The sequence below is a fragment of the Cavia porcellus genome, unplaced genomic scaffold (assembly GCF_034190915.1).
Source record: "Cavia porcellus strain 051 isolate PalLab524CR breed Dunkin Hartley unplaced genomic scaffold, mCavPor4.1 scaffold_2, whole genome shotgun sequence".
Lineage (NCBI taxonomy): Eukaryota > Metazoa > Chordata > Mammalia > Rodentia > Caviidae > Cavia > Cavia porcellus.
In genome coordinates this window covers 129,768,752-129,785,659 of record NW_026947485.1, presented here as the reverse complement: position 1 = coordinate 129,785,659, position 16,908 = coordinate 129,768,752, and the positions used below count along the sequence as shown (strand labels likewise).

The window sequence follows — 16,908 nt, the reverse complement described above, 5'->3', positions numbered from 1 at the left end:
AAATCCATATTGCACATTCCGAGTTTTAGATAACCTGGCTTCTATTACTTAGATTCCATTTTTAATGTTAATATTTAATAAAACATTAGGCAGCAAAATGTTTTCACTTAATATTTGTTGCATGAAGTAATAATAAGTTTGGTACATGAACTGCTAAAGTAAAACAGATCGAGGGACTAAAATGTTAGACTTTGTATATTAACTGCATTAAAATACCAAAAGAATATTTATTATTTTAAATTTTAGAAATGTTTATTTTAGAAACACACAAAATTAAAACCATATTTTAGCTCATTAGCCTATATAGAGAAGAAACAGGGTATTACAGGTGTATAGATACACATTTTCTGAGTGTCTTTACCAGGATGTTAAGACCCAGGACACCTAGAAGTTTTTTACGTTTTGACTTTAAAAAACATTTAAATTAACTTTTTACATTACAATATAAATAAATAATGTCATTTCAAGGAAGAAAAGTAATAAAAGTGGTTTGTTAATAAAAGATTAATAAAATCAAATAAAACTATTTTTTAAAAAAACTTCTTAATCAAATTTTGTATCCTGGAAATAGAAGCTTATCCTTTATTTTGCAGAAATCTGGCAAGGGTCTTTAAAATTTAGCAAATCTGAATAGTCAGGTAATAAATAAATCAAATTAGTATTTGTCGGTAAACTCTGAAGTCTATACTTCAATCGGAACACATTTAGAAACTTGACTCATACTTTTTGGCACCATCGTGAAAATTCTGTGACCGACACATCACTTCCAAAGTCACCAGTAAGGCCTCAGTGTGCACTCCAGGACACAATTTCAAATTCTCAGGCAGTTCCTTCAAAACATTTGGGAGCTCCTGCAATGTCTTTATATTTCTATTATAAAGATCCAATAGCCAGTCAGTGCGATTACTGGTGGTTTCTTTATAACTTTTATAAGCCATAAATGGCTCCTTTGGATGAGTTAACCCTTTGAAAGCTAAGATGAACTCTGAAGACAAATCAAAAATTGAACAAAAATTTAGCAACATCCTACTAAGTAAAAATGAACCAAATTCAAGTCGCTGGTGGTAATAATGTTTCTCTGTTTGTGCATGAAAGTTCTCCACTGTATCTTCTATTTTTGTAATAGCAAACAGCTCCTCCTTGATTTGAGGTGACAACACGTAATCCAAGGGCAATTCCCCTTTAGAATTTCTCTGCTGTAAAAGCACTGGGCCTGAGAAACAGAAAAGGTACCATGTTAGGGGTACAACATTTTATTTTGGCAGTTTAACAGCTGTTTCCTTTCTCTTTTTCCCCAAAGAACTCAAGGCTCTGTTTATCAAAATGTATTAATTCATGTTGACATAATAATTAATGGTCAAACATATTTATTACCTAATTAAGGTACACTTAAACAAATTCTAGTCAATTCTCTTATAAAGCTTACCTAAAAGTGCACACTTCAAATAAACAATATAGAAAGTGTTTGTGAAGCTTTATGAACTATGGGGTCCCAGAAGAAACTAACTAAATACATTTATCTTCAAATCTGTATAATAGTTAGGGCTATCTTGTAGTACTACCAGGAGAAGAAGGTACTGTCCCCTTCCACTGCTGATAAGCAAGTCTGGCAGTATTGCAAGATTACAAACTTTGTACAGAAATAGAATATATTCTCTATTTCTCCTTTGTGTAATGTTTGATTTTAGTATTGGTAACTAATTCATAAAAAATGGTGAATTCTGGATCAAACACAGATCTTATCCAAGTTGAACCCATCTAACCACCTACTTAGTTCTGAATGCAAAGTCATCCTAGAGAGTACCCTAGGGAGTAGGTGTGAGAGGAACAAAAAGATGACACAGTATTCGGTCACACAGGAAAATACGGAAGTACTTTGTACCTCTGTCAAACAAATCTTGTAATTAGTCACGTACTCAGTCATAAAAATGTTACAAGGGATAAAAAGGTTTTAGTACTTGTGGACAATCAGAAAATCCTACCATGACACCATATTGTCAGAAAGACTACAAGGTAACTGCTAGAACACCTGTAAGGACGCTGATCATATGTGTAATGAACATGAGATTATGATTTATGGGAACAAGATTTTTAAGTCAACATTAGATTATTTTCCATGAATTTATATCCTTAAAAAGCTCAAAGTCATTACTGTTAAAAAATATACAGATATCTAAAATGATTTTAGCAGCATATACTCCTGATTATTACTCTCCAAGATGAGTGCCTGACAATAAATAGATAATTGTTATCACAATGATGTCTAATCACGTGACTGGTCCTCACCCAGAAAAGGGAAAACAAGTCTGCATGACTGCCAGAGGACCTTGATAATGCAACAGCACGTAGATTTGCTCCCCTAGGGCAAGGAACGCATCCATTTACTACTCTTCACTAGTAAAATCATGTTCATTGGTATAACTGTAAACTCTATTAAAGAGCTAGACTTAACACAAATCATGGCTTTCTATCACTTACACTATTTGAAGCAAAATCAAATCTTGGCTTAAGCCAACATCAGATATACAATTCAATAGAAGATACAGGAGTAGAAAAATAAAACATTTAGGTGGCAGAATATTATGTTAAAAAGGCAGAAGAACTGAAAAATATATTGATTATTATGAAGTGGTCCTAGTAAAACCAACAGGCCTTTAGGGGGCAGGAGAAGACTATAAATAACCCAACGGATTCTTAAGCTATCTTTACTATACAACCTTTCTTAGGTACAGATTCATATGTACAGCACAAACAACATCTAGTGAAAATATGCTTCTTATTTTTATGCAGAACTAGTTTAATTATAGGATAAAATCAAGTTAAATTCTGCAGAAATTAAAACAAAAGCGATAAGAAATTTACACAAATCTTTGTATTATAAGCCAGTCATGAGCTTTCCTTTGTTTTTCTTTTTAAAACACAAATCGGCTAGAAGATTTTGGTGTAAAATTTATAGTATTCAAGATACAAGAATGTCACTAAGAGGTAGGGGCTTGCTAAAAGCAAAGATCAAAACTCAATAGAAAAAGCAGATGAATATTCAGCTTAAGTTACCTTCTTTGCAGAATCCCTACATAAGCTGTTATCATTTTAGTTTTCCTATTCTACCTTAATTGACTGCAAAATACGAATGAAGAAAAATATTCTAATCTATCTTTTCCATAATCTGAAGAAATATCTCATAAAAATAATATTGAGTAAGCAGTTATATGTAGGAATTAAAGAATAAACAAAATCTAAATAATCACACTGAACATTTATATTCCTCTATGAATAAGCTTTCAGAAATGACTAGTTCAAAAAGATACTACATACATTAAGTAAAATGATTAATATTTAAAACAAAAGCATTCAATTAAAAACATACACTCAAACATGAACCTGACTAGGCTGAATAATATATACATGTGTGCAGACATACATATTATGAAAGGGCTTTATCACTACTAGTAAAGGGTGGTTACATTCTAGGAGACATTTTTCCATTACTTTTCATTATTACAAAATAAAAGCATCTTTCCTAACAGATTTTAAATATAAAATGCTATCTGTTTCTGACAGATTCATCAAAATCCTTGCTAATTTCTTGAGACTCGTTTAGCATAAATGCACTTACCCCCGTGCTGCAGCAGCAGCTTGCCAATTTCCACATGTCCGTTGGACAGTGCGTCATGCAAAGGAGTCACCCCGTCCACTTGAGTGAGCAGATCTACCTCTGGACAACGTTGCAAAATTTCCTGGACACACACTGTGTTGCCATAGTTACAGGCTTCATGCAAAGGCGTCCAGCCAGCATTGTCTAAATTAGAAATCAAGGCAAGTTTTAAAAGAGCAGAAGTAGGACTTTAGGTCACAAAGTACTGATATTCTCCTCCTCTCAACAGGATGACTTTGTAGGTACTTCATATTAAAAAAAAAAAAAAAAAATTTGATAAAATGCTCAAGGTACAATCACATCCTTATATTTAAGAAAAATACACTAAAATAATTAAAACCAATTTTAAAGTGATAATGCTGGGATATGACCAAACATAAGCAACAAAACATTTTTGTATCATTATCTATAAATCATTAGCACACTGATTTCTTGGTTTCTTTAATGGCAGTATTTTAGAAATAACCCAAGTAAATTTATTTAAACTATTTTTCTTCACATGACATAAAACTATTACACCACAAATATTAAGACACTGGATGAAGACAAAAAGATTTAGAACTTACCTTTAACATTGATGTCTATTCCTGGCACAGATAGAAGTAAAATCAATTTGTCCACTTTGTTGCTTATGCAAGCCCTGTGCAGGGCTGTTTCTCCTGCCATAAAAAATTGATAGGTTATTCCAGAGAAGACAAGATATCAACTAAGGAAAATAATCAAAGGGCATGAACTTGGAGATCTGGACTCAGGCCAGAAAATTATTTACTAAGTTTTCCTCTGGCTGGTTTGAACATTTCTTCCATTGAAAGGGGTGGGGGAAGAAGCAGCCCACCAATCCATAGAGCTTCTGTTCCATCGGCAACTCAGCAATGAGATTCCATAGCAAAAGGTTTAACACCGGCATTGTCTCACCCTAGTTCAAGGGTTAAAGCTTCAATCCTGCTATAAAATCCCCAAATGATCAGAGAACACCAAAAACACTGGGTTTTGCAGCAATAAAAGTTTAGAGTGCAATTGCCCTCTCTTAAATTTATTCATGAACCTGCGTTAAATATATGGCTCTTTTTTATACAGCATTTATAGCTTAATTCAAATGCATGTTTCTGGCTAAGCATGAGTGCCTCTACACACTCAAGTATAATTCAGAACTTCAAATCCATTAACAGATGGTTTGCTGCTTCTCAATAGGCTGTCTGGCTTGGCTACAGCAGCACAGAGAGGGAGAAATGGAGGCATCTTAATATAAACACCACACACACACACACACACACACACACACACACACGCGCGCGCGCGCACACACACACACAAACCCCTAGTACCATTTAAAGCTGAACAAGAGTAACAAATAGAATGGCAAAGTTTTTTGTAGGAAAGATGCAATTAGTAGCTACTGGCCAAAATTATCTATATCCATCTCTGTTATAACCAAGATCAGTCAAATATAAGTGATAATTTGATACAAGGGAAAAAAATTTAAAAACCTAAAAGTGACTGCTTGGGAAACAAAGTGAAATAGTGAATCATATTTATTCTTGCTATAAAATACTAAGCAGCTCATTTTTACAGTGTTCAGTTTTTATAGATTATCTCTGTAACTTCTACTAAAACATTTCTTTTTATATGCATAGAAAAGCTTTTCACGCCTTTCTCTATTTCACAGTCCCTTTCCTTTCTCCCAGTTCCTTCTACTGTTCAGCCTAAAGTCATTCATATTCATCTGACTTTCTGAAACAATAAAATAAAGAAAAAGGACACTGATTTGTGGTTAATATCTGAGTTCTCATCTAATATATTTATCATATTTTGAACCACATATGCAGTTATTGAGTTTGTGATAAACAATTTACGAACTTATGTAGAAACACTGTAAGAGGTTTAACTCCTTAATTCTATGGGTATCATGTTAATGTGTATATTAAAAACATTATAAACAAGAGACTCAGCCAAATATAGACTCTCTGAAAACAATCTATACTTGTGCATTAGGAGGCATCTAGGTAAAAGAGTTCCCAGAGTGAATTATTACGTTATTCTTGTTATTCCACCCTTTAGGTACTTAGGTTCCAGTACAGTTAGAACCAAAAGCCAAACACATTTCATAGTCTGGGCTCAGTGCCTAGAAGAAAAGAGCCCATATGCTTAACACAGCTATGTAACATAGCCTTCTCCTCACTCTTTGTTCACAAAATGTCTAGTACTGAAAGAAATGAAGACTGAATTATACTTTCAAATCAGAAGACACTGATCTTAACAGCACAGGTTGAGGTGGAATAGACAAGTAAGGCGGGCAAGTCTGGAATGAGCTCAGTAAGTGGAGCACACCGGATTTAGAATCTGCAAGGGCAGGGGGAGAAGGAGAGGGATGCTCTGTTACACTGGCTATTAAGTGATCACTTTCTTTGTATAAATGACAGTTGAAGAAAACAATACTCTTATCTAGGAAGGTATTTCTGGACTTAATCCAATATTTAAGTGCAAGCATTCATCAGGACAAGTGTGTGAAATTTGCAAGTACTGACTACAACCATGAAGAGTTCTTAGAGTAATTTAGATATTTGGAATACCTTTTAGGTTAGTTTTGTGAATATTCATCTTTTTAAGATTGGGGTAATTCTCCTTGGAGCATGGTGATTCTCCTTCTGACTTCTTTTTTAATCTTTTTAATGATGGAGAACATTTAGCAAGATTCAGCTCTCTGAAAGGCAAGAAAGATATAACGAAAGCTTGTTTTTCAGCAAGGCACGCCAGCATATATTAGTTCTTCTTTTTTTTTTAAAATCTAGTCTTGTTTTAATTTAAACTCTCTTACTCATTCAATCTTTATTTTTCCTAAATTTTAAAGTATATTTCAACTACAAGGAAAATATTTTCATGCATTATCTTTCATTTTAATAGCCTAATCCCCCATCTCCCCACTGAGAATCAGTTTATGAATATAAAATGATACGTAAAAAGGTGAACAAACACATCATACAGAGAAAAATAAAGCAAAGACTAAGTTTAGAATGGAGGCTTCTGTCTCCCATTCTTGTTTTCATATAGTGATCCTACTCTCTTCTCCCTCTCAAGAACATTTCAGGCTTTCTGAATCTTCTACAGCTCGCACGTAGGGGAAGATTCCTCACGTGGGGGAAGCTGGAATGAAGATTTAGACTATACTGCATGATCATGCATTCTGAAATCTCATTTTATTATAGAAAAGTACTAACTCAAATCCAAGACAAAACTTGTATAACCTAAGAATTTAATGAATAATTTTTTCAGAGAAGTGGTTATCAAGTATGTTCCTTGAGTTACAGAAAGAAAAGAATGTGGGTCATGTACTCTGACAGGTTTAAAACCGAGTTTTCCTCTAATCAACACAACTGAGACAGCTCCACAGGGAACCTAGAGCTTTGATGGGTGTCAGCAAGGGTGGTTCTGCAAACACAGCTCGGCCAGGTGGGGGCATCACTTACGGTAACCTGGGCGGCCCTTCCGCCTGCTTTTGCTTCGCACCATTCAGCATCAGTAAGGCTCTCTGACACTCCAGGCTAGATCGCTGTCCTGTTTTCTTTGGTAAATGTGCCTTCTCAGCTCTGTGCACAGTGGTTTTCCCCAAAGCTGGCAAGTAGCAATTTACCTGTTGCAAAATAGTGTTATATTGCTTTTTTAACTACGAAGACAGCAATCAAAAGAAATCACTTCATTCATTTAACCATTAAATTTGCTTGAATTTTTTTTTTCAAATTTCTCCACCGTGGTTGCCACCCAATATTGTTTGAACATGATAAAATACGATGAAAATTGCTATTCCTTGGCAGTAAAACGGTATCATGTACACAAGAAAAATACCTTCTCAAAACTAATTATTTCTTCTGAACTCAATAAGAAAGCTGTTTTTGTTTTGTTGTTTCGTTTTTCTAGCACTGGAGACTGAATCCAAGGCCTTCGCATTGAACTACATTTCTCAGGCCTTTTCATTTTTATTTTTGCCTAAGTTACACAGGCTTAGTACCAACTTGTGATGCTCCTGCCTCAAGCCCCCAGAGTGCTCCAAGTTTTCTATTTTTGATTTTGTGTAATTTTGACATTTGTCATTTCTATTTTCATAAATAATAATCTTAACAGAAAATAAATCTGGGATAAATAGAATAAAGAGCAAAAATGTCCTTAAAGGTAATAACTATTGCAAACACAATTTGCCTAATCTCACCAGTAAATTCTTTTCTTTCCTTTTCTCTCTCCCTCCATTTTTTCCTTTTTCAATACTGGGAATACAATTCAGGGCCTTCACTGTGAGCTGCCTTGTGGCCCTTTTTATATTTATAATTTTGAGACAGGGTTTTGCTAATCCACCAAGTTGCTTGGACTGGGTCTAAACTTGTGGTATGCCTGCCTCAGCCTCTCAGAGTGCTGAGACTTGCAGGCATGTGCCAGCATGCTGGATTAAACTTTTTCTCATTTGGTGGGGGAACTGCTGGAGATATCAGATCTTAATAGTACCAAAAAATGGCCGAGACAAAACTGGAAAACCATAGATCAAATGTAACTTCATGTATATATACCCAAGTCATACCACGTACATGTTTCCCTATTTAATCACCATTAAACAGCACACAGAATTCTTTTGGATCTAGTTTAAAATAATAATCTTTTATATTATGTCAAGTGATTAGAAAATAAAGATTCTTATGTCATTTTTGTTACCAACAGTTAATCTAAAAAACAACTAAAATGTCTATTCATTAATGTATTTTTGAGACAGAAAAATACCAGGTCTTTTATGGGTAGTTTTATGAATTATGCGCTACCTACTTATTAGAAATAACTAGGAATATTCTAAAACTGAATTCATGAACTCATATTTCAGAAATGCAAAGTGCTATTAGAGAGCAATGCTTACCATTTTCTGAAGAGAAAGCAGTTCGGAAGAAGTACTGAAGAAATACTTTTTAAAGACTGCTTCCGCAACAAACATTTGAAGCCAGGAGGAAGAAAAGGAGCAAATGAAAACCTCTAGTTCTTGTGAAGAAAAGTCTGCAGGAAAGCAAGAGAAGTAAATATGGTTATTGCTGCATCCTATACAATTTTTTTCTATAGACTATTTCCCAGTGGATTTCATTCCATTAACTGAGGATTCCTATATCCATATAATTTTAAACCACAAGAACATATGTGATTTTCCTATATCTTTTGAGAGACAAGTTTTTATGGAACATGTTCTTACATTTGAAAACAAATAATTACTTATTATTCCTTCAAATGAAGGTCTTAAAATTACATGTACATGGAGTAGGTAGACAATTATGAGTATCTCAAGAAACATGGGATTTTATCACTACACTTTATAATTGACATTAAGGGTCTGTTCTCACGATAGGCTTGCTCTTTTGGAAAATCAGTTTTTAAGTTTTTAAACACATGTTGTAAATACAAATGTACTCAATTCACAATAATGTGTCTTGAGCTGACGGGAGAGGACTTAGACCACTTCCTCTGATGAGACTCATGAACCATGTCATTCAAAAGAGAGGCACAAAGCAAAGAAGGCGGACATAAGACAAGATGATGTATAAGGATTTCATACGAAGTTCGTACTCACTAATACTCTGGAGTAATTTTTAATGATGACACTACCAAGATACTCAAATGTCTTCTGCCCCCAAACCACAAGTGCTCCAGTAAGATGGAAATGGATTAATATGCACAGGAATGGAAAGTGATAAAGTACTAGAGTGATTGTTTCTCAGGTAATCTCTTTAATGTTATGAATTCTCTATATAAGCAACACAATGGATAATACAATGGAATTGTAATTAAAGAATAAGACCAATTAATAAGATACTGAAAGAATTAAAAATAGTATATTATAAAGTTGTGGTATTATTTGATGAGATGGGCTAACTATAAACAGAACAAATAAGTCAAAATTAGCAAAATAAACATGATAAACAGCAGATGAAAAGAATTAAAATGACAAGCATTAAGTCACTATATTTTAAAAATGAGACTGAATGCTAATAAAGCTGATTGCGAGAATAAAATTTGACCTTTCTCCTCAGGAATGGAGTTCCTTTGGATGGAAGAGACTGCAGAGACCCAGTGCACGCCCTGCTTACACACTTGCACAAAAAGCTGACGCTCTGGTGGCCTTGTAGGCCTTGATCCATGACTGTGAGTTCTCAAGGAAGAGGGGAGGCTTTTGCTCCCAGGGAATGCCTGGTTGTCACACTGAAGTAGGGAATGCTATTAGGATTAGTTGACATCCCACAGTGTGCAGCACAGCTCCCAACAACAAATAGGTAGCCAGCCAAAATCTAATCAGTGTCTAGGCTGCGAAACTTTGCCTTAACTAAAGACACCTGCGGCTGGTGTCAGCCGAGGACTGCTGTGTGGGAGTCTTTAAACCTTTGACAAATGGCTCCAGGCAGAAGTTAACCAGATTCCTTGGACCCAAACAGAGGGCTGCTGACCTCACAATCCCTTTCCAAAGAGCCCCTTCAGAGGTACAGTTTTTAAGAGCTGGAAATGAGAAAGAGGTCATTTACAACCTATCACTACCCACTAAACCCTATCATCACAGTTTAATGAATTGACTTTTGTTTTAATTTTTGGTACCAGAGACTGAACTCACGACCTTGCACTTATCAGGCAAGCACTTGAGCCGCTGAGCTAAATCCCCAACCCATGAATTGACTTTTTAACATAGGCAGAAGCAAAGCAGAGATGGCATGTACTGCAGAATTTGCAGGAGATAATCGCACAATGGAACTTATCATAGATTACTCACCTAAGAAAAGGCCTAGAAATGCATACCAAAAATGGATCTACACATTACCAGGTAATGATAAATAAAAGATGGACACAAGAACATGCAACATTTGACCCTTCTGTAAGACTTTCAAGAACAGAGTCATTTTTCTAGCCCTCAGAAAATGTATGCCACTACAGAAAATACATTTAGTACTTGACAGATGAATGAATGAGTGGCAGATATCAGTAAGTCATTATAGAAAGCCAATCCAGGACAATCTTTTAGAAAGCTGCCAAGAGGCCCCACAGAAACCCGCTTCTTCCTTCCTTCCTTGCTTCTTTCTTTCCTTTCTTTCTTCCTTCTTTCCTCCTTCCTTTCTTCCTTTGAGCTTTGGTCCATGTCTTGTGACTGGAATACTGTCCCATGACTCTGCCAAACTTCTGCTTGCCCTGCATCCCATAACCACTCACTAGAAAGTCAGTTTCTAATCTCAGCACCTAGTTTTCTTGTGCAGAGTACTATGCTTCAAAGATGCATAATGATACATTAACTTAATTATAGACTGCCTCTCTCACTGAAAGTTCCAAAGGAGCAAACACTACGTTTCATGTTCTAACTTTACTACATATATGACGTATCTAAGCTGATGCGTAGAATGCCAGTATCAATTTGTTGGATGAATAATAAGAATACAAAGATTTTTACTGAGACAATCAGTAAAAATACAAAGATGTATATTTATGGAAGACATCTGAAGGATGGAAAGAGATTAAAATAGATGAAAAAGCAAAATTGAATAAAAGTTTAGAAAAAGTATCTGAGAAAGATAATGATATTATCTTAGGCCAAAGGAGTTTTATTAATGTTCTCAAGTTATAAAAAATGTAATAAATTTTAATGGTATGTTTTCTTTCCCACTGAAACAGCAGAAAAAATTAGTTGCCAAGGATTAGTAAACTACAGCTTGCTGCTTGTATGAACAAAGTTTTCCTGGCTCCCAGCCACGCTCATTTGTTTATGTACCACGCACGGCTGCTTTCTTATCACAACTGCAGAGGAGCTGGGAAAGCGAACACAGGGCTTCAGAGCCAGAAATGCTATCGATCTTGTACTTTACATTAAAAAAAAGTTGCTAACTAATAGTTTAAGACAATAATCAGGATTTCAATTAGGCATTAAAATAAATTTCAGACTGTATGGCTTTAAAGAAGCTTTTTCTGTCTCAAGTGTTTAGAAAGAAAAGAGCGTGGTGTCCATATGGAACTGGTGGATATAAGACTGGATGGAAAGAAGGAAGCATTTTGGTCAGGTGTAGAGGTGCAGCCTGTGATCCCAGCATCAAAAGGATTGCAAGTTCAAGCCCAAGCTGGGCAACTGAGCAACTTACTGAGATATTGTACCAAATGAAAAACAAAAGGGACTGGGGATATACCTCAGTGGTACTGCACCCCTGGGTTTGACCCCCATTATCACCCCTCTGAAAACAAAACAAAACAATGCAACACAACACATAACAAAAAGAAAAAACAAAAGGGCTTTAGTTGCCTTGTGAAATATACCTCACTTTTCAGAAAGCATTAGATTTAAATATGGATTTAAATATGAGCAGAGATCAGTACCTTCAACTGCAGGTAGAAAGAACAGAACAGCTAGACCACAAGACCTCTCCTAATGAATTAGAGAGAGCTCAGATAGCTAAAGAACTGTGCAGACACATGTTAAAAAGTGAAAAGAAAACCACATGTGGGAATATCCAGAGAAAAGAAAACAGATGTCATTAACGGTGGCTTTTCAATTTCTGTATAGGAATATAAATAAAAGGTCATTATTAGAAAAACTAGTTCATTTGCAGAGTAAGTATGGTATTCAACTAGAATAAACAAATTGCTTTTTTATTGTGCTTATCAGCTAGAAAAAAGGCACTGCTTTCTTAAGGTTAAAGTACTCACTTGACTTCTGTCTTTTGACCAGGTTAAACCAAGCTTTATTAATAGCAAAAAAACTAGTAAAATATTAATTTGAACCAGTTTTAAAATACTTGTTAGAAATTTTTAGATAGCCCAGCTATGGCTAATATGAAACCTAAGAACCAAATATGCATGTGTGTTTTGAGAAGAGTAAGGAAAGCCTTAAAACTATTCGAATAAGCTCAGCTCCAGTTTTAAATTAATACTTAAATAAGTATTAGTTATTAATACTTAAATTGGTGTGATCAAACCAGAGCCTTGCCATTGTGTTGACAGGATTGCAACGGTACCATTAAAGGTACGTTTTAGCTCAAAAGAATCAAAGGTTCACACTTCTGGGACTTACATTTTTCATGTGAAGCTGTGTATCGTGGCACATGCCTATCTATAATCCCAGCACCCTGGGAGGCTGAGGCAGGAGGATAATGGACCAAACTCAACACGGGCAGCTCACTGATATCCTTTCCCAGAATGACAATAATAATAATAATAATAATAATAATAATAATAATAGTAACAACAATAATAATAGGCTAGGGACGTAGCTCAGTGCAAAAGACACAGGGTTCAATCCCCAGTGGCACTAAAAACAAAATAAAATCAAAGTTGGCGTGTGAAAACTAAGCACAAAACTGATCACGGGGTCACAATGTCCTGCTTCAGAATAAAGGGAACTTCAGAACATGAGTACAGAAAGCACTGAGGCTGAGGCACAGTACACAGAACTCATCAGTAAGGCTCATTACTTCACGCCTATGGCTAATCTAGAAAGTAAATTACGTTTCTTTGAAGAACTGAAACTACACAATGGAAACAACCTATCACCTAATCCTGTCCTGGGTCCCCAAACTCAATGAGGTTCCATTATAAAATGAAAACAAGGAATTCTGCGAGCCAAATAAGTAATTCTTATTGTAGCAAACAATGACAGAATCTGGAGTTTGTGAAGAGGAGAAAAAAAAAAAAAGGAAAGAAAGAAAACCTGGTAGGAATGGTGGGAGAGAAATGATAAAGGTTCTAAAGGAAGATTGAATTTGAGCTAGGAAATGTTAAAAAGTCACTCAACAAAAGACAGCCAGGCCACAAAAGCAACAGCAATCACCTCCTCAGCTCAATGAACGAGAAAAAAGAAGAAAGGAGATAAAAATGCTTTAGATAAGAATCTCCCAACTTTGGTAGTATAAAACAGACCTCGCTTTGCAGAGGGCACCATCAAATAAATCCCAAAGCCAGTTACAACCTGGATTCCTATTCTGAAATCTGTCTTCAATGTATTCTTGTGATTGACAGCAAATTCAAGAATTTTTCTTTATCCAAAATGTACTGAAACACATGTGCAGGAAGACTGAATATCCTTCCACTTGGTAGTCTAAAATATTCACAATACATATAAACCTTCTTCTATATAGAAGGCCACAAAAAGCTTATCTGGTTTAAACATGTTCCTTTTAAGAATTGGGGGTTACAAAAACAAACAAACCAAAATATAAATAAAAAAGAAAGAGAGAAAGGAGACAGGAAGTCAACAGCTTCTAAAAGAGGAAATGTACTTAGGCTTATGGAAGCCTCTCTCAGTCAGGAGATGCGAAAGAACCAGGCAGGAGTTTTCATAAGGCTGAGGGCTGTAAAAGAGAGCTGTGTCATCACACAGCTTAAACAATAATCCTCTCAAGTTAGAAAATTTCAGAAATTAAAGTAGATGGAAGAGGAGAAAGAGTGAGACACTTAGGCATAAAAATTATTTCTGCTTGCTTGGTCCATGCACATTTGTTAGAGCCCCAGAATTTAGAAAAAACGAAAAATAGCAGGTTTTGTTTTTTATACTAACAAAAGTTATTCAGCAACAGGTACAGGAATGTCTGAGAGGTTTTAACAACAAATATGATTCAGTGAATTTTATTTCTTAATACCATTAAGTGTTCAAAAAAGGAAAAGATCTAGGAATTGTTCATACAGCACAAATAAGTCAGACAGATAATGCTTTCTACTCAATTTGAATGATACAAAGACAAGTACTGAAAATAGTCTTTAACATTTATGACTCTAAAAACCATACACACACAAAAAAATGAATCTATATCTCTTAAAAAATGAATCTACAGAATGGGAATAACTGATTTAAAATCTGTCTACTGTATAGGATAATTAGTTGTAATTTTTAGTTATAAGATTAAAACATTAATATTATATGCAACTATATAATAATTTGTTTCTAGGTAGTATTTTCCATACTACTATTTGATTTTCATAAAACCATCAAAATATTTTTGGAGAATGTATAATATATAAGGGAGGTAGACTTCTGTAATGAGTTCAGGAAAATAATACAAAACTGCATATATATAATATGAGCTCAACTACATGAAAATGCTTAGTGTTCACAAGTGAAATAACATTAGAAGTTAACAGTAGTGGGCATGTTATTGTTAATTTTTATTTTCCTTTATTATTGTCCATGAATGTGTATGTTTTTGTGTATGTATCTATATTATTTTAGGAAAAGCTTCTTATGGATATATGGTAAAGATTAGAGACTATTTTATGGAAACTTAAAACTAATTTCTTGAATGGGTCTAAAAAAACCATAACAGACACACTTACCGTCACATGAAAGGGAAATGTAACTTCCCAAGTCATCGGACAAGTGTCGCATCACGTTTCTACCCATCTTAAGACCAAGGAAGATCCAATAATCTACCGCTGCTCCAAGAATTCCAGTCAGTAAGTAAGCCAGTTCATGTTTGAAGACCTAACATTAAGATGGAAAAATATTGCTAAAATACATCAGAATATAGAATTTTTGTCTTTATTTTTTTTTTAATTTTTTTTTTTTGTCTTTTTCGTTTTTTATCGGTACCAGGGATCGAACTCACGACTGCCTGCTTGCAATGTCTTTATTTTTAACTCTGTTTTGAGAGACCATCCTTGGCTACTTACAAACACAGGGTATGCAAACGCTGAGATATTCTTAAGAATCCTACCAAATTAACTCCCTCCTTAACTCTATTAGGTCTATCCACCCATCCTTTCTCTCTCTCTCTCTCTCTCTCTCTCTCTCTCTCTCTCTCTCTCACTTCTTTCTACTCCCTCCCTCTTTTTCTTAGCCCTCTAGATATACATATATACATACACATACATATACTTATTCTCTACATATGCATATATATGTATGTATATATATGTGTGTATATTTGTGCACACACACATATATTATACATATATTAGAGATACACATTTATTTTGAGTATTCTTTATCTGCAAAGATTGGGATGAGAAGTTTCAGATTGCAGACTTTGTAATTACATAAATCCATACATGGATATGTATAGATACATCTACTATATAAAGTAGGTACATCAGGGATAGGGCCCAAGTTCAAACACAGAATTCATTTCTTGCTCCATATTTATGTTACACACATATCCTGAAGATAATTTTATATAATATTTTTAGTGTGCCTACCGTTTGACTGACCCATCATGTGATCAGATGTGGAATCTCCTAAAGTGGCATCATGTTAATAAATAAAATGTTTTGGATTTCATAGTATTTCAGATTACAGATATTCAACTCAGATACGACAAAGTAGTTAATGAAACAAAACTTCTAGGGACATATATGAACAGCTTACAACAAACTGGTAAAGTAATTTTATCCAACGCTGTCAAGTAATTTAGTTAAGTGATAATTCCATTAAAACAATGAGAAAATATCCAGCTTCTGTGATTTCTCTTAATAGGAATATGTAAGACTATGAAAGCAGACATTTGCTGGTTTTACCATTCAAGTACCGAATTTCCTCTTACGTTTCTCTCAAAGACATTTTCCAAAAAAGACTTGAAAAATATGATGAATAAAAGCATTAGCAAATTTACATAAAGAAACAGACTGATTCAAATTGTAATTATCAAATTATATTTTACACAATACATAACTGGGAGACGTGCAGAGGTCAGTTTGTGTGTGTGTGTACGTGTGCATGTGCGTATGGTAAGCCCTATGGCCATTTATTTTCTATTTCATATTAGTTGCATGGGCTAATAGGCTTCTATTTGATATATTCATATGTATATAAGATACATGGATGATTTCATCTTCCCATAATCCCCCAGGCATTTAGCCCCCTCCCCAATTTTCTTCTTCTCAAGTAGTACTAATCAGATTTTAAAGTATGATACTATTTTATATTATCATTTTTATAATAAATACTTAATTTCTATAAAATATAGCAAAGTTAAAAACTTTATTTCTAGTGTGTTTCACCCTATGTTTAAAAAGTATTTTTCTAAGTCACAAAATTCAGTATAAACTATGACATGTGAAACAAAAAGCCTACACATATTGAATTTTAAACATAAACACTGTTTCAAAATGTAGTTATAAACTAGTTGAAATTTCTATATTCTTAGTAATTTCTGTCTAGGTGTGCTGTACACATTTAAAAAAAATCATCCAACAGTTGGGTAGAGGTCACGTGAAAAGGTTTTCAGAGGTATCCATGTAGAGTTCTACCATGATACTACAGTATTCCTAATGTGGGATTA

General features: G+C 34.6%; 1 protein-coding gene across 4 annotated transcripts in view; it reads right to left on the bottom strand.

Annotated features, from left to right (window-relative positions):
* Positions 1-226: 226 nt before the first annotated feature.
* The window catches only part of Slf1 (SMC5-SMC6 complex localization factor 1), a 67,338-nt gene continuing 50,656 nt past the window's right edge, over positions 227-16,908 (bottom strand). For all 4 annotated transcript variants that reach the window (XM_063245352.1, XM_003479454.5, XM_063245353.1 and 1 more), the window contains 7 exons: positions 14,966-15,113; positions 8,547-8,680; positions 7,120-7,283; positions 6,226-6,356; positions 4,222-4,314; positions 3,617-3,799; positions 227-1,213 (listed from right to left, as the gene is read on the bottom strand). In XM_063245352.1, coding sequence (XP_063101422.1) covers positions 705-1,213; positions 3,617-3,799; positions 4,222-4,314; positions 6,226-6,356; positions 7,120-7,283; positions 8,547-8,680; positions 14,966-15,113 — 1,362 coding nt within the window. In that variant the 3' untranslated portion in view covers positions 227-704. The remainder of the gene's footprint in view (positions 1,214-3,616; positions 3,800-4,221; positions 4,315-6,225; positions 6,357-7,119; positions 7,284-8,546; positions 8,681-14,965; positions 15,114-16,908) is intronic.